The 17677-nt window shown below is 43.5% G+C and overlaps 1 protein-coding gene across 1 annotated transcript in view; it reads left to right on the forward strand.

Moving 5' to 3' along the window:
- LOC137331063 (transient receptor potential cation channel subfamily V member 5-like) overlaps nt 1-12977 on the forward strand; it is a 101857-nt gene extending 88880 nt beyond the window's left edge. Inside the window, exon 15 of the mRNA XM_067994666.1 lies at nt 11381-12977. Coding sequence (XP_067850767.1) covers nt 11381-11555 — 175 coding nt within the window. The 3' untranslated portion in view covers nt 11556-12977. The remainder of the gene's footprint in view (nt 1-11380) is intronic.
- Nucleotides 12978-17677: the final 4700 nt, after the last annotated feature.

Below are 17677 nucleotides of genomic sequence, written 5' to 3' on the forward strand. Positions count from 1 at the left end.
TCGACGATTTTGCGTTGTCGTGTGTCTCGAAGGCCGCCTTGGAGTACGCTTACCCGAAGGTCGGTGGATGAATGTCCATGACTGCTGAAGTGTTCCCCGACTGGGAGGGAACCCTCCTGTTTGGCGATTGTTGCGCGGTGTCCGTTCATCCGTTGTCGCAGCGTCTGCATGGTCTCGCCAATGTACCATGCTCTGGGGCATCCTTTCCTGCAACGTATGAGGTAGACAACGTTGGCCGAGTCACAGGAGTATGAACCATGCACCTGGTGGGTGGTGTCCTCTCGTGTGATGGTGGTATCTGTGTCGATGATCTGGCATGTCTTGCAGAGGTTACCGTGGCAGGGTTGTGTGGCGTCGTGGACGCTGTTCTCTTGAAAGCTAGGTAATTTGCTGCGAACGATGGTCTGTTTGAGGTTGGGTGGCTGTTTAAAGGCGAGTAGTGGAGGTGTGGGGATAGCCATAGCGAGGTGTTTGTCCTCATTGATGACATGTTGAAGGCTGCGGAGAACATGGCGTAGTTTCTCCGCTCCGGGGAAGTACTGGACGACAAAGGGTACTCTGTTGGTTGCGTCCCGTGTTAGTCTCCTGAGGAGGTCTATGCGATTTTTTGCTGTGGCCCGTCGGAACTGTCGATCGATGAGTCGAGCGTCATATCCCGTTCTTACTAGGGCGTCTTTCAGCGTCTGTAGGTGTCCATCGCGTTCCTCCTCGTCTGAGCAGACCCTGTGTATTCGCAGGGCCTGTCCATAGGGGATGGCCTCTTTGACGTGGTTAGGGTGGAAGCTGGAAAAGTGGAGCATCGTGAGGTTGTCCGTGGGCTTGCGGTAGAGTGAGGTGCTGAGGTGCCCGTCTTTGATGGAGATTCGTGTGTCCAAGAAAGAAACGGATTCTGAGGAGTAGTCCATGGTGAGCTTGATGGTGGGATGGAACTTGTTGATGTTATCGTGTAGTCTCTTTAGTGATTCCTTGCCGTGGGTCCATAGAAAGAAAATGTCGTCGATGTATCTGGTGTATAGTGTTGGTTGGAGGTCTTGTGCAGTGAAGAAGTCCTGCTCGAACTTGTGCATGAAAATGTTGGCGTATTGGGGTGCGAATTTGGTCCCCATGGCTGTTCCGTGTGTTTGGGTAAAGAACTGGTTATCGAAGGTGAAGACATTGTGATCCAGGATGAAGCGGATGAGTTGTAGGATGGCTTCCGGAGATTGGCTGTTGTTGGTGTTGAGTATTGATGCTGTCGCAGCGATGCCGTCATCGTGGGGGATACTGGTGTATAGTGCCGAGACGTCCATCGTGGTGAGAAGTGTTCCTGGTTCAACTGGTCCGTGGGTACTGAGTTTTTGTAGGAAGTCTGTAGTGTCGCGACAGAAGCTGGGGGTTCCCTGTACGATGGGTTTCAGGATGCCCTCGATGTATCCAGAGAGGTTCTCACACAGGGTTCCGTTGCCTGATACGATGGGACGTCCGGGTGTGTTGGCTTTGTGTATCTTTGGGAGGCAGTAGAAGTCTCCCACGCGGGGATTACGTGGGATGAGAGTGCGTAGGATGCTTTGAAGGTCTGGATCGAAGGTCTTGATCAGTTTGTTGAGCTGGTGGGTGTGTTCTTTGGTCGGATCTGCGGGTAACCGTCTGTAGTGTTCCTGGTTGTCCAGTTGTCGGTATGCTTCGTTGCAATAGTCTGTTCTGTTCTGTATGACTATGGCTCCTCCTTTGTCCGCTGGTTTGATGACGATGTTGCGGTTGGTCTTGAGAGCGTTGATGGCGTTGCGTTGTGCTCGGGTGACATTCTGGACTGTCTTCTGAGTGCGGCTGATGAATCTGGCATTGACGCATTTCCTGACAGCTTGAGCATACATGTCCAGCTGAGGGCAGCGACCCTCCGGAGGAGTCCAGTTTGACTCTTTCCTCTTCGGTTGCTGTACCGCAATTCATCAGGAGAATGAGGCTCCGGGAATTCTACCACAAACCCCAAGATTTCAGCAGCGAACCCAATGAGACAATCGACGATCCGGAACAGCAGACAGAGGGATCCGCGGTACAGCAACCGAAGAGGAAAGAGTCAAACTGGACTCCTCCGGAGGGTCGCTGCCCTCAGCTGGACATGTATGCTCAAGCTGTCAGGAAATGCGTCAATGCCAGATTCATCAGCCGCACTCAGAAGACAGTCCAGAATGTCACCCGAGCACAACGCAACGCCATCAACGCTCTCAAGACCAACCGCAACATCGTCATCAAACCAGCGGACAAAGGAGGAGCCATAGTCATACAGAACAGAACAGACTATTGCAACGAAGCATACCGACAACTGGACAACCAGGAACACTACAGACGGTTACCCGCAGATCCGACCAAAGAACACACCCACCAGCTCAACAAACTGATCAAGACCTTCGATCCAGACCTTCAAAGCATCCTACGCACTCTCATCCCACGTAATCCCCGCGTGGGAGACTTCTACTGCCTCCCAAAGATACACAAAGCCAACACACCCGGACGTCCCATCGTATCAGGCAACGGAACCCTGTGTGAGAACCTCTCTGGATACATCGAGGGCATCCTGAAACCCATCGTACAGGGAACCCCCAGCTTCTGTCGCGACACTACAGACTTCCTACAAAAACTCAGTACCCACGGACCAGTTGAACCAGGAACACTTCTCACCACGATGGACGTCTCGGCACTATACACCAGTATCCCCCACGATGACGGCATCGCTGCGACAGCATCAATACTCAACACCAACAACAGCCAATCTCCGGAAGCCATCCTACAACTCATCCGCTTCATCCTGGATCACAATGTCTTCACCTTCGATAACCAGTTCTTTACCCAAACACACGGAACAGCCATGGGGACCAAATTCGCACCCCAATACGCCAACATTTTCATGCACAAGTTCGAGCAGGACTTCTTCACTGCACAAGACCTCCAACCAACACTATACACCAGATACATCGACGACATTTTCTTTCTATGGACCCACGGCAAGGAATCACTAAAGAGACTACACGATAACATCAACAAGTTCCATCCCACCATCAAGCTCACCATGGACTACTCCTCAGAATCCGTTTCTTTCTTGGACACACGAATCTCCATCAAAGACGGGCACCTCAGCACCTCACTCTACCGCAAGCCCACGGACAACCTCACGATGCTCCACTTTTCCAGCTTCCACCCTAACCACGTCAAAGAGGCCATCCCCTATGGACAGGCCCTGCGAATACACAGGGTCTGCTCAGACGAGGAGGAACGCGATGGACACCTACAGACGCTGAAAGACGCCCTAGTAAGAACGGGATATGACGCTCGACTCATCGATCGACAGTTCCGACGGGCCACAGCAAAAAATCGCATAGACCTCCTCAGGAGACTAACACGGGACGCAACCAACAGAGTACCCTTTGTCGTCCAGTACTTCCCCGGAGCGGAGAAACTACGCCATGTTCTCCGCAGCCTTCAACATGTCATCAATGAGGACAAACACCTCGCTATGGCTATCCCCACACCTCCACTACTCGCCTTTAAACAGCCACCCAACCTCAAACAGACCATCGTTCGCAGCAAATTACCTAGCTTTCAAGAGAACAGCGTCCACGACGCCACACAACCCTGCCACGGTAACCTCTGCAAGACATGCCAGATCATCGACACAGATACCACCATCACACGAGAGGACACCACCCACCAGGTGCATGGTTCATACTCCTGTGACTCGGCCAACGTTGTCTACCTCATACGTTGCAGGAAAGGATGCCCCAGAGCATGGTACATTGGCGAGACCATGCAGACGCTGCGACAACGGATGAACGGACACCGCGCAACAATCGCCAAACAGGAGGGTTCCCTCCCAGTCGGGGAACACTTCAGCAGTCATGGACATTCATCCACCGACCTTCGGGTAAGCGTACTCCAAGGCGGCCTTCGAGACACACGACAACGCAAAATCGTCGAGCAGAAATTGATAGCCAAGTTCCGCACCCATGAGGACGGCCTCAACCGGGATCTTGGGTTCATGTCACGCTACACGTTACCCCACCAGCGAACAAATGTTATCTGTTTTTAATATAATGGGTCATTTGCTGGCTCTCTCTGCCTTCCGGATGTTTCTGCCTCTCTCTGTTTTTTTTCTCTGTTTTTTTTCCCTGTTTGTTTTTTTGTTGAATGTGTATTCGGGGGTTCTGCAGGTGACACCTCTCTGTCTGAACACGGTGATTGCCTTGGCAACGGGCAGTTGCAGGGGCAGTCTGTAAACACCATGTATTGTTCTATATGTATAAATGCGTAGGCTTCAAGGAGCTCCTGAAACATTTACCTGAGGAAGGAGGAAGTCTCCGAAAGCTTGTGAATTTAAAATAAAATTGCTGGACTATAACTTGGTGTTGTAAAATTGTTTATAACTGAAATGGGGCAGGGTAAGTTTCAAATTTGGTGGTGGATTAAAACAGACGGTATTGGATCAGCTGCCTGTTATACAGCCTGTGCAATTTTCCTTTCCATTTACTTCAGTGAAAAGGAAAATTGGGCAGGGTGTATAATGCACAGCTGATCTGATACTGGCAGTTTTCTGTCCCCACCATAGTTGAAAGTTACCCCCAAGGTGTGTATGTGAGAGCAGGAAGGATACAGTAGTTTGGTTCTAAGGAGAAGAACAATGAAAATCAGACATTAAGGATGATTTCTGTTGCAGTCAGGTGGCAAAAACAAATGCACCACCAGATGGGTGGAAAAGGCTGTTCACATCTTATCTGCTTACATTTTAAAATGGTTGATATTAACTTCTTGAGAAGAACCAGTTTGATCTTCAAATAAGAGTACTTCAACATTAAAGACAAGACAGACATAATAGACCAACAGTTTATGCCTTTGTCAGTCCTATATTGTACTACTATTTTCCTATTGTGTACTTCTGCTTCTATGTAATTATCTTACTTGTAAGTAAATTTTACTATTAGCTTTAGCCTAAACATAAAGGCCTGACAATGTCAGCACATGAAAGCCGAGGAAAAGGCGAAGCAGCATCTGTCTGTTCCTGATTTGGAAGGGGCAGGGGGGGTGGAGGCTTAACAAATACAAGATCTGTGAGTCAGGATCCAGTTGATTCAGCCCATTACTGTTCAGAATAACTATCAAATCTTAAATAAAAATAGAAAATACAGGAAAACAGTCAGCAGGTCAGATAGCATCTGTGGAGAGTGAAACTGAGTTAACGTTTCAGGTCAATGACCTTTTATCAAATCTTAGGCTTATTCCAGATTTTAAAGAAAAGGGCAATGCAGATGATTTATTGACAGCATTTTAATTCTTATCAAGCCACCACAGGTAGGATAGAAAATTTTGGGCATAAAGACTGATATCGTCATGTAACAGTAAAGTGATGACTGTATTTTTGCAACTAGATCCACTGTACATGCAGATTATAATGTTGTAAATAATGATTCCTGTTGCTTTTGATTTGATGCCAGAAATGTATAGATATTAATTTAAAATTTACAGAAAACTCAGGGCTATAGTTAAAATTGTGGTTGGGGAGAAATTGTGGCATCTTATGATGAAATATGCAAATATATTTTAAGAAAATTTTCTGGAACTGGTTCCGGATGATTTAAGGATACAGTTGCTTGACCAAAGGCACAGAACCCCAAATAGATGAATGAGTCAGCCAATCATTTTGCAGCCAAATGAGTGCCAGAGGGTGACGTGGGGGTGGGAAGACAGAGCTCTCACACCAGTTGATTAGAAGGCAGCTCACCAATTCAGATCAGCCGGCATCACACGTGTCTGTAATGGTGTAGCCCAGAAGATCACAGAGGAAATTAAATGTTATAAATGCAAACAATTGCTGGTCCAAAAGGGAATCCAGGGCACAGTGCTGCTGAGACATGAGATTGCCAGAAACTCTGTGGTGGCCTGAATTAATTGGACTTGGTGCCATACGTGTACTTGATCACGATGAATGAGTGGTCAGCAGGAGTCTTGAGATATGGTGTGTAGTCTGATGATGTTATACATACAACTGATGCATGGCGATCAATTTCAAGAGGGTAGGAGTGCCCACATTCATGGTATTCTGGGTACAAAAGATAGCTAGTTTTACCACTATGGACAGGTGAAAAAGATGTGGGAGTTTTAGTATCATTACACTCTGATGCACTGCTGGGGAATGATTTAAACTTTAATATACCTGTAGCCATCACAATCAATAGGACACAGACTGGAGCTGGAAAACCGAACCAAACTAATGCAGCCAGTTGCAGTGGATGCTGGTAACATTGTGCAGAAACAAGAATTTCACCAGCCTTAACAAAGTTGGGGTCAAACTTTCTGGAGGCAAGGGACCTGCTGCATTAACTCAGAACACAGTGGAAATAATTGGAGCAGTGCAAGTCACCTGCAGAGTGTCACTCTGTCCAGAGTTGTCTTGTTAGTGTGAATCAAGCAGCAATGGTAGAAGTTCAGGATGTTAATTCTGCACAAGATACCATGTGGAGATCGCTGACCTTGCAGAGCAGTCTGAGCTCACAGGGTCATTTTATCCTGAGACAAAACAGGAGGATGAAGAAAAACTTCTTGGGGGATGAGTGAGAGGGACTAGAACAAGCTTTAATTCAAGCTACAGTTAGTGTAGCTAAAATAGGTATAGGATTTTTCTTTAAGATAAATTGGAGATGTTTATGGAAAAATGCGATATTCCAATCTATCTCAATTCTCATGACAAGTAACAGGACTGGTAGAACTAGAAGTATTGTTAACGCATCAAAACTGAAAACTGTAGGATATTCCACTCCTCATGTTTTGATGATAGTTGATGGAAAATGCTTTCTTTTTTACAGAGCATCATTCAGGGTGAAATTCCAGCTGTTGACAATTGAAACCTTTCTTTACTATAATCCAGGAGCATTTGAAAATGAGCAACACAGATCATGATTTTAATTCTTAACCACTGGCTTTGCTATAATGTATTACATTCAGTATGTAAATCATGTACTCCTTATTTGGATGTCACCATTTCTATCATGCCTCTAGTTGGCACCTCAATAGGATTTCCCCATCATTAAGTGAGCAGCAACTAGCAGTTATGCCATGGCTGCAGCTGCACTTCTACCACTAGATAGAGCTTCACTCGCTCCAATTCCCTGGGTTTCTGAACATTTTCAGATACTCCTTCTGCCATCTTGTTTTCTCTTCAGGTAAGTTAAAGGTTCAAATTTTATCTTTTTATTAAAATAGCATTTTTCACTAATTTTTCCCATTTCCAAGGATCTTGCCTCCATTCAGCCACCTGATTCTCTAAAATTTAAAATTAAATCAGGTTCCTGCCTGCTCCAGCTGGTCTCCTCCACCCGCTCCTGGGGCCTGTTGGCCATTTACAAATTTCTTTTTAGTGTTAATAAATGATAGGGTAGTGGTATTAGGGTTGTCAACTCTGACTGGATGTATTTGTGAAGGTTTCATCAGATGACCTTTTCCCTCCAACTACCCCACCCCTGTGCTACCCCCATATCCATTCTTATGGCGCAGTGCTTTCCTATGCCAGTTTGAAAGTGAACTGATTCATCATTACCCAATTGGATGATTCTTGACTGTCAGTCAAACATACTTTTCTTTCCCAACTCCAACATTTTGATAACAAATGCTCCCAGCAGTGTCCTGGAGATTAATCTTCAATTCCTGGAGACCCCGGGACAATCCTGGAGGGTTGGCAACCCTAAGTGGCAGCTAAATAAATAAATATGGCCCCGCAGCAGATTCAGTGCAGCCTGATACCAGGAGCCAGCAGGGCAGAAAGTATGACTGTGGCCCTCCCACCAGGGTCACATCACACTGGGTGTGCAAATCACAGCCCACTGATGCAGTCCTGCTGGCTCCCAGTATGGTACTGACTGATATATTTGGCCTTCCGCCTTCCAACCCAACACCCGCCCCTGCTGGATGCCCAGTATCCACTGCCTCAATAGTTGCATCACCGCGGGCCTGATATCACTGCTACTTCAGAACAATTGATAACCCGAAACAAAAGGAGATAGTTCCGTTCTTAAAAAAAATGTTTCTGTGCTATATATTTATAACAGTTGTTTTATTCAGCATTTGATTACTTCCCTCAATTTTTTAGCATCAATTTTATAAAGCAATACTGTACCTGTATAACTATGTCTTATTAAAAAAACCTTGGGCCTGAAATTCTGCTGACCCTTTGAAAAGGGAAAGGAAGTGCAGCAAGGCTGGATTTTTGCTTGCTGCTTTGCCAGGCATTGACTGTCACAAATCATGAAGTTGGGGCAATTTACATACTTGGAGTGGGCAACCCATGCCTGTAGATGCCAAGAAGCACTGGGTCCACAGTGCCACTGGAAAAATTGAGTTGCACCCTGCCATTCCAAGAGGGGAGCCTGAGACCCTTATTGGACCAAAAATTCGAGGTACAAAAAAAAACTTCATTCACTGCAGGGATTTTTGGGAAAGCATTCTGATTGTAATGATTACCTTTAGCTCATAACATTTATGGGCCTTCAGAAGGACCAGAACAGAGCCCAGGCATGAGATCCACTGGGCCTAACTGGGGCAAGCTGGGTGGAATTCTGGAGGTAGCCCTAGAAAATCCCAGGTACACTCCCAAATTGCTGCTAAGATGTATGGGAAGTAGGTGGAAGATACCCCTGACCCCTTTGGAACAGGATTTTCTTTGCTGGGCAAATGGAAACACTGTGTGTGGCCCAAAGTTGCGACCCACCCTCCCCAACCCCCAGAATTTCTGGCCACTTATATTTGCACCTTGGCCCAATTATCCTCACTGCCTAAGCCCGCTTCACCTGAAAGCTACACTTGGTCTCGACTCCCTGTCTACAACGTCATGAAAGATCGACTAGTAAGATAAAATAATTTGTCTGGTGATCAGTAATTCGGGAGGGAAACCCGCCCATGAGATTATAAGAAAGCTCGGCAGTTAAAATACACCAGGCCTGTATTCTGGTGCAGCGGGTGAGTTTCTAACTCACCCTGCCACCCGGAGCTAAAATCAGGGCCAGTGAATAGGAGTTAAGAGCGGTTTTTCAGTGTGGTTGGAAGTGCATAGTAGTGTCTTGGTGTTCAGTTCTGGGGCCACTTCTAGTCAGTGTGTACATCAATGACTTGGATATAGGCCTAGAGGGAATGGTGTTGAAATTTGCAGATGATACCAAAGTAGGAGGTGTAACAAATTATTTAGAAGACCAAAGAAAACTGCAACAGGATGGGGAATAGGCTAAAAAGTGACAGATGGAATTCAATGTCAGTACGTGGAGGTGATGCATTTTGGGAAAAACAATAATAGCAGTAATTATATTCTGAATGGAAGTCGGCTTGGTGATGTGGAAGAGCAGAGGGACTTGGGGGTATAGGTTCACAGAATATTAAAGATGACACCTCAGGTTGATAAGGCTGTAAAAATAAGCTAATTGATGGCTTCGTTTTATCTCGAGGTACAGAATATAAAAGCCAAGGAGGTAATGATGAGCCTTTATAAAACCTTAAGACCTCAGTTAGAGTGCTGTATGCAGAATTGGGCTACACACTATAAGAAGGAAGCTTTAGAGATGGTACAATGCAGATTCGCTAGGACGCTGCCAGGTATGAGAGAATACAAATTCAAAGACAGACTTGAAAATTGAGGTTTTTTTTCATTGGAACAATGCAGATTGCAGATATAATAGAAAAGTGCTTAAAATTTTGAAAGGATGGGATGGGGTAAATGGAAGCAGACTGTTCCTAGCAGTTGAGAGGCCATAGATACAAGATTAAATTTAACAGATTTAGAACAGAGGGCAGGAACAACTTTCAGAGTTGCGAGGCTGTGGAATTTATTTGCAGGGTTCGTGGCTGAGGCAGAAACTATGTCAAACATTTAAGATTAGATTAGAAAGGTAGACGAAGGGGAAGGGATTGAAAGGATATGGGAACAGGGTGGGTAAATGTAATTAGAACTATTTGCTTGTGCAGAGGGTAAAAACTGACAGGGCCTGGTTGGGTCCAATAGCCTGTTTTTGTGTTGCAACTTCTATGTAAAGTATGTAATATGTTTGTGGTATCATTCCAATTCATCTAAATTTAGCTCTGGTGCACAACAAAAATCCTGTAAGGGACATGGCGCACAGACTTGGTTCTTAAAACGGTTGACCGGTCTGGAACTTGGAAAAGGAGCAAATGAGAGGCAACATTATTGCTCCCACAAGCACAAACAGTCAGCATGCTATTGATTTCTGCAGTGGATAACAAGCCAGATGGGGTGTAAGCATTGTTTGGGTTTATGAGAAAAAAAATAACTCCTGCTGGCAACTGTATGAGACAGTGATATTGAGGGGAACAGAGAGGGAATGCGATGAAGGAGGAGAGCGGGAAAAGAAAGGGACAAAGAGAGGCAATGAGAAAAAGAGGGAAAGGGTGAAAGAGGAAAGACAGATTGACTGACACAAGAAGAAATGAGACACAGAATAAACGAGAGAGGGAATGAGAGTAAATAAGAGAAAGATAGATGGAAAGAGGGAGAGAAAAAGGAATGTGAGGGAATTTTGAGGGGGATTCTGAGAAATAGGGACAGAGAAAGAAAGGGAGAGTAAGATGGTAAGAGAAAGAATAGGAGCAGGGGAATGAGAAAATTCAGTTGAAATGTCAAGAATTAGTTGGAAACTAAGCACAGTTTAACTTAGTTTTGACATGAACATAATGGTCTGAGTGCTGTTTTTAGTGCCTTTTGCAGCAGACAAGAGTATTCCATAAGTTTCCAGTGTATTACCAGCATGATGAAAGGGTAATTGTTAGTTCTGTGGCATGCTATCACATTCATGACATACATAAGGATATAAGTTTAATTTCACATCTGCTTATGGAAACTGCCTTTTTGCTGTGAACTTGAGTTAATACCATTGAAACAAAGCCAAACTGTAATAATCCCTTCTGGCATCTAAAAAACAGGTAACATTTTTAAAAGCAAAACAAATAATGCTTGACAATTAGTGCTACATCCAAAGGAGTGTCATATGTTTATCTGTGTATAAGAAGATGGAAGACAACAAAAATGTGTGAAAATGTGTTTTGAGCTTATTGGAGGTAGTATTGAGGGAACTACAACCTCTTCCTCCAGTGTAACACAATGACTGGAACACAGAATTTTCTTGACATGGCCTTAAATTATCAATATTTATTATGATCGAAAAAGTCACATGAAACATAAGCATTCCAATGCAAATTCTTAGAGGCATCTCACAAATTTTTGGAGTGCTGAATCCCAACTGTGGCATATGGAAATGATCCAAAAATGTTTGGGTACTTCAGTAATAATAAAGTTACGTTATGCGTTCCTCTTTCACAATCTATATTTTAATCTAGATTATTCAATTTTATTTTAAAGGGTCGAAGAAAGAAGCGACTACCAAAAGGCGAGAAAGAAATCTGAAAATGAGGAGAAAGAAAATATAACTCACCCAAGAAAAAACAGAAGCGCTTATCGTTGGAAACTCATCCATAAAAACATTTCAAAAAGTCTTAAAAAGAATGATGATGCATGTGATATGACCACTTTGTAAATTTTGATCACTGTAACACTACAGGTATTGGTTTTCAGGATCACAATTGCTTTTCTGAACATTATTAAGCCAGGCTTAAACCATTTCTTCAAGACCAATATCTGGTTAGACATTGGACAGCTCTTCCTCAGGTGTAACACACTCACATTAAAAGAAGCATTTAAAATTTCAATGAAGCTGAATTTCAACAGATCAATTAAAATTCTAAATGTTCTTGAATGGGATGAATCCTTGAATGCTACAACGCAGACAACACAATAATGGATGTTATTCGATATAAGATCATTTGTACATTGAGATTGGATAGCCGCTTTAATAGACAACCAGAATCAATATTAACAAATGTAACTAGAGAATCTTTTGTCATTTGCAAAATTTAATATTGCAAAGTGGGACTTAATATTAACTGTCTGCAGTAGAAATATTTCAAAGAAATAAGACTACAATAATACAAAGAGATAAATTTAAAACAGGACTAAGTGGGCGTTTGATATGGATTTTTAAATTATAGCAGTTTTGTTGTAACAGTTTTTAGATGGGATCTTTTAACTCTGATGACAAAGCAGCTTTCAGTATGAAGTTACTATCATGCAGTTTCTAAATGATCTGTGAAATGTAATACAGGATGTTACTGAACACAGAACAAGAATGAAAGATTTTTTATATATATATATAAAATGTAAGTAAATGGAAAATTATAATCTTACAGTATTTTAAAATAAGGTACAAAATGCTACTGTATTCGAAGGGGTAATACTGCTGCTGACTATTGTAACACTATGTACCAAAATAAACCTCAAGCAAGATTTTACTGAAAGAATGAAGAAACATACAGTGGCTCTGTATCAATAACAAGTTGCCGAAAATTCAAACAGAAAATGTATACACATTTTGAAAGCTGCAAAGTAAAATGTTATGTTAAACTCAAATGTTTGAATACAGTAAGCATAGACATGAATCAAGAATAAGACAATTATTTTACATTGTTTCATTCTAAGTGCTAAAATGTTCTTCAATCTGATTAAACCTACAGTATGACTTGCACAACTGAGCAATGGGCAATGGGAGTAATTCAGGTAGGCTATGACAATTCTAAATACACTGAGATTCTGTGGCTGCTTTTCTGAACAGTGCTTTCTTTGCCATGGTCAGTAATATGAAGCATTGTAGATTTTGATGTCTTGCAGGGATTTATAAATAGCAAACTCAAACTCACAATTAAACAGACTTAATTCAAATTATTTTGCTTATCTCATCCAATGGCTTGGTTGTTAATATTGACTTTGGTTTTCAAAGAAATTAATATGTAGTTCATGAAAATAAATGACTGGTGGAATTGGTTTGTATAGTTGGGAACTGGTCAGTATAGTTGGTTTGTATAATTAAAATATTTCTATGTCCTCAATTCTCTTCCTCCATGATAATGGCAACATTTTTCTTTTAATATTTGGAAACAAAAGCTTCAAAATCATTTACATAAACTAATGTGTTACTTAAATTATAATGCACCACTTTTTTGTCTCATATCCTTTAAGACATCATGCATTAGTCCCTGGTTGAGTGGACTAGCAGACAGTCCTAAGGGAGAAGTGTTTCCCTGTGATCCAGAGCTTGTGTAGTGAAGATTTATCAGCATAGATTCATATCTTCACACTCTGTGTGAAAGTGCATTGGTATAGTAACCGGCCACACTGCTAAAGTATAATTATTGTTTACCATAGAAAATTCAATTTATTTATCCCAATTAAAAAGGTATATTATGGAGTTTGAAAAATTAGCAAGTTTTCTTTCTGCCTGATAATTGATGCTTCTGATTGTAATATGATTACAATGTAATTAAAATTTATACATGAAGCATGAAAAAAGGACATTCAAAACATCAGATAAATATGGTTGGGGTAAGCCATTCAGCTGATCATAGATCACCTGTGTAGAAAATAAAGCCTGCAGACCCCCTAACAGCTTCAATCTGTCTCTTAATGATTCTAAAGTTTTTGCTTCCACTGCCACATCCATTCCAATTGTCCACCACTCTTTGCAAGAAGAACGTCTTGATATTAGTCTTAAATTTGCATTTCAACAGTTGGAACTGGTGCCTTCCTATCCTATTGTCATGGTTTAACTTGTTGTAGCGCTCCAAATTTAGCTTCTGACTTTTGAGCTCATCGAGGTCAGGAATGGTCGTGCTGGGGAATGAAATAATTTTCATTTGAGAAATCCAGCGGCACCATCAAGCACTTTCAGGCCAGATATAGCACAGCTAGATGCAGAGTAAAGCTTGGCAACATGCTTCAAACCCAACCATTAGAATAGCATTCTCCAATGCACCAGTGCAGCACTTTTTCCATTTCCCACACCAACCATCCTTAGATCTGTCTGAATGACATAACTAAATAGTGCTAAATTAGGGGCATTTTGTTCTGTAATCCCATGGTAAGTAGCAGCTGAATTGAGACTACCCAAAATTATCACATAAGAACCTTCTAGCAAGGAGACTTTCATCCCATCAGTCTGGGCTAGATTTCACCCAGGTCCCAGGGGTGAAAAATCAGTGTGTAATTTACTAAACCATCCAGTTCCACCAGATTTAGCTTTTTTATACCAATTACCATCTTATATACCTCTGAGGCGCCTCTCAGTCAACTCCTTTCAATGCTGAACAACCCAGTTTACTCCAGTCTGTCCTTAGAACTCAGTTCCTTGATCTGAGGGATCAACCTCACGGCTCTTCTCTGTATTGCCTTCAACCAACCTGGCCATGTTAATTCTGCAAAGCATATACAATCTTACATCTATAATGGACTCCAGTAGTAGTCTTTGTAGCCCCTCCCCTCACCAACCCCACCAAAAAAAACTTAATCAGTAAAACTCAATCATTCATCCAGCCTCACATTCCAAACTGTTCATTCCTGACTGCCTACCTTCTTGGATATGTGAGGGCTGATATTCCTGCCCCCACCCAGGGCATTCTTGGTGCTCTGTTCCTGTCCAGATACAGGAGCATCGTGATTTCCTGTCCAAGGCTAATACTGTGATATTACATAGAATGTACAACACAGAAACAGGCCATTCAGCCCATCAGGTCCATGCCAGTGTTTATGCTCCAGCCAAGCCTCCTCTCATCCTTCTTCATCTCACCCCATCAACATAAGCTTGATGGGGTCCTCGGCCCAGCCATCTTCAGTTGCTTCAATGGCCTTCTGTCCATTATAAGGTCAGAAATGGGGATGTTCGCTGATGACTGCACAGTGTTCAGTTCCATTCGCAACCCCTCAAATAATGAAGCAGTCCGAGCCCACATGCAGCAAGACCTGGACAATATCCAGGCTTGGGCTGATAAGTGGCAAGTAACATTTGCGCCAGACAAGTGCCAGGCAATGACCATCTCCAACAAGAGAGAGTCTAACCACCTCCCCTTGAAATTTAACGGCATTACCATCGCCGAATCCCCCACCATCAACATCCTGGGGGTCACCATTGACAAGAAACTTAACTGGACCAGCCATATAAATACTGTGGCTACAAGAGCAGGTCAGAGGCTGGGTATTCTGCAGCGAGTGACTCCCTTCCTGACTCCCCAAAGCCTTTCCACCATCTACAAGGCACAAGTCAGGAGTGTGATGGAATACTCTCCACTTGCCTGGATGAGTGCAGCTCCAACAACACTCAAGAAGCTCAACACCATCCAGGACAAAGCAGCCCGCTTGAATGGCACCCCATCCACCACTCTAAACATTCACTCCCTTCACCACTGGCGCACAGTGGCTGCAGTGTGTACCATCCACAGGATGCACTGCAGCAACTCGCCAAGGCTTCTTCGATAGCACCTCCCAAACCTGCGACCTCTACCACCTAGAAAGACAAGAGCAGCAGGTACATGGTAACAATACCACCTGCACGTTCCCCTCCAAATCACACACCATCCCGACTTGTAAATATATCGCTGTTCCTTCATCATCGCTGGGTCAAAATCCTGGAACACCCTTCCTGACAGCACTGTGGGAGAACCTTCACCACACGGACTGCAGCAGTTCAAGAAGGCGGCTCACCACCACCTTCTCAAGGGCAATTAAGGATGGGCAATAAATGCCAGCCTCGCCAGCGCCGCCCATATCCCATGAACGAACAATTTTAAAAAAATTCCTTATTCCCTTGTGTTTATCCAGCTTCCCCTTAAACACATCTATGCTAATCGCCTCAACTACTCCTTGTGGTAGAGAGTTCCACATTCTAACCACCCTCTTTAGAGAAATTTCTCCTAAATTCCCTATTGGATTTATTAGTAATTATTATTATGACACCTAGTTCCAGTCACCCCTGCAAGTGGAAACATCTCTACGTCTACCCTATGAAACCTTTTTATAATCTTAAAGAGTTCTATTAGGTCACCCCTCAGTCTTTTTTCTAGAGAAAAGAGCCCCAGCCTATTCAATCTTTCCTGATAGGTATAACCTCTCAGTTCTGGTATCATCCTAGTAATTTTTTTTGCACCTTCTCCAGTGCCTCTATATTCTTTTATAATATGGAGACCAGAACTGTTCACAGTACTCTAAGTGTAGTCCAAACAAGGTTCTATACAAGTTTAACATAACTGCCCTGCTTTTCAATTCTATCCTTCTAGAAATGGATCCCAGTGCATTGTTTGCTTTTTTTATGGCCTTATTAACCTGTGTTACTACTTTTAGTGATTTGTACATCTGTACCCCCAGATCCCTCTGCACCTCTATCCTATTAAGACTCTTATTTTCCAAGGCATATGTGGCTTCTTTATTCTTCCTACCAAAATGTAATACCTCATATGTTTCTTATGTTCTTAAGAACATAACAGGAGCAGGAGTAGGTCACACGACCGCTCGAGCCTGCTCCGCCATTCAATCAGATCATGGCTGATCTTAGACCTCAATTCCACTTTCCTGCCCGATCCCCATATCCCTTGATTCCCCTAGAGTCCAAAAATCTATCTCAGCCTTGAATATATTCAATTACTCAGTATCCACAGCCCTTTGGGGTCGAGAATTCCAAAGATTCACAACCCTGAGTGAAGAAATTCCTCCTCATCTCAGTCTTAAATGGTTGACCCCCTTATCCTGCGACTATGCCCGCTAGTTCTAGACTCTCCAGCCATGGGAAACAATCTCTCAGTATCTACCCTGTCAAGGCCCCTCAGAATCTTATGTTTCACTGAGATCACCTCTCATTCTTCTAAATTCCAGAGAGTATAGGCCCATTCTACTCAACCTCTCTTTATAAGACAACCCTCTCATCCCAGGAATTAATCTAGTGAACCTTCGTTGCACTGCCTCTAAGGTGAGTATATCCTTCCTTAGATAAGGAGATCAAAACTATATGCAGTACTCCAGGTGAGGTCTCACCAAAGCCTTGTACAATTGTAGTAAGACTTCCTTACTCTTATACTCCAACCCCCTTGCAATAAAGGCCAACATGCCATTTGCTTTCCTAATTGCTTGCTGTACCTGCATGGTAACTTTTTGTGTTTGTCACACTTACCTATATTGCAATTCATTTGCCAATTACACACCCATTTTGCAAGTTTATTAATGTCTTCCAGTATTTTGTTGCTATCCTCCTCAGTATCCACAATGGGGGCACTCAGAACAGGCCTGCCTTCTGGCAGTGCCTTGGGGCAGCAGAAAGGGGAATAAGTTTAAGCACTGCTACAGGTTTGAGGGGGCTGTAGCTGTGCTTCAGGCCTCCAAGATCGGGGCCTTCTGGCTGCCACAAAGCATCCTGGGTGGGGGGTAAAAATGAAGAGTTAAAACTCACTTGACAAAGGCTGACCCCCTCCACTCATCAGGGGATCTGGGGGCAAGCCATAGCTCCACGAATGCCCCTGCCCTGGGGCACCCAATCCTGTACTCGTACAGGACAACGAGTTGGGAGGTTGCAAATGCCTTCTCCAACCTCATTTGCTAGGCTGCAATGGGTTTGCAGACACAGGCCCAGATCTGCCCCCCTCTCCCGAAGCCATAGAAATCCTAGAGTGATGTAAAAGAAGCAGAGCCCTAGTAAAATGGGTCTCCAACCCTTTTCCCTAACCTTTGCATCTGGGAACTCATTGTCTCAGCCAAGGAATCACTATGTTTTGCCGACCAATCATCTCT

This window comes from Heptranchias perlo, chromosome 13 (assembly GCF_035084215.1).
Source record: "Heptranchias perlo isolate sHepPer1 chromosome 13, sHepPer1.hap1, whole genome shotgun sequence".
Lineage (NCBI taxonomy): Eukaryota > Metazoa > Chordata > Chondrichthyes > Hexanchiformes > Hexanchidae > Heptranchias > Heptranchias perlo.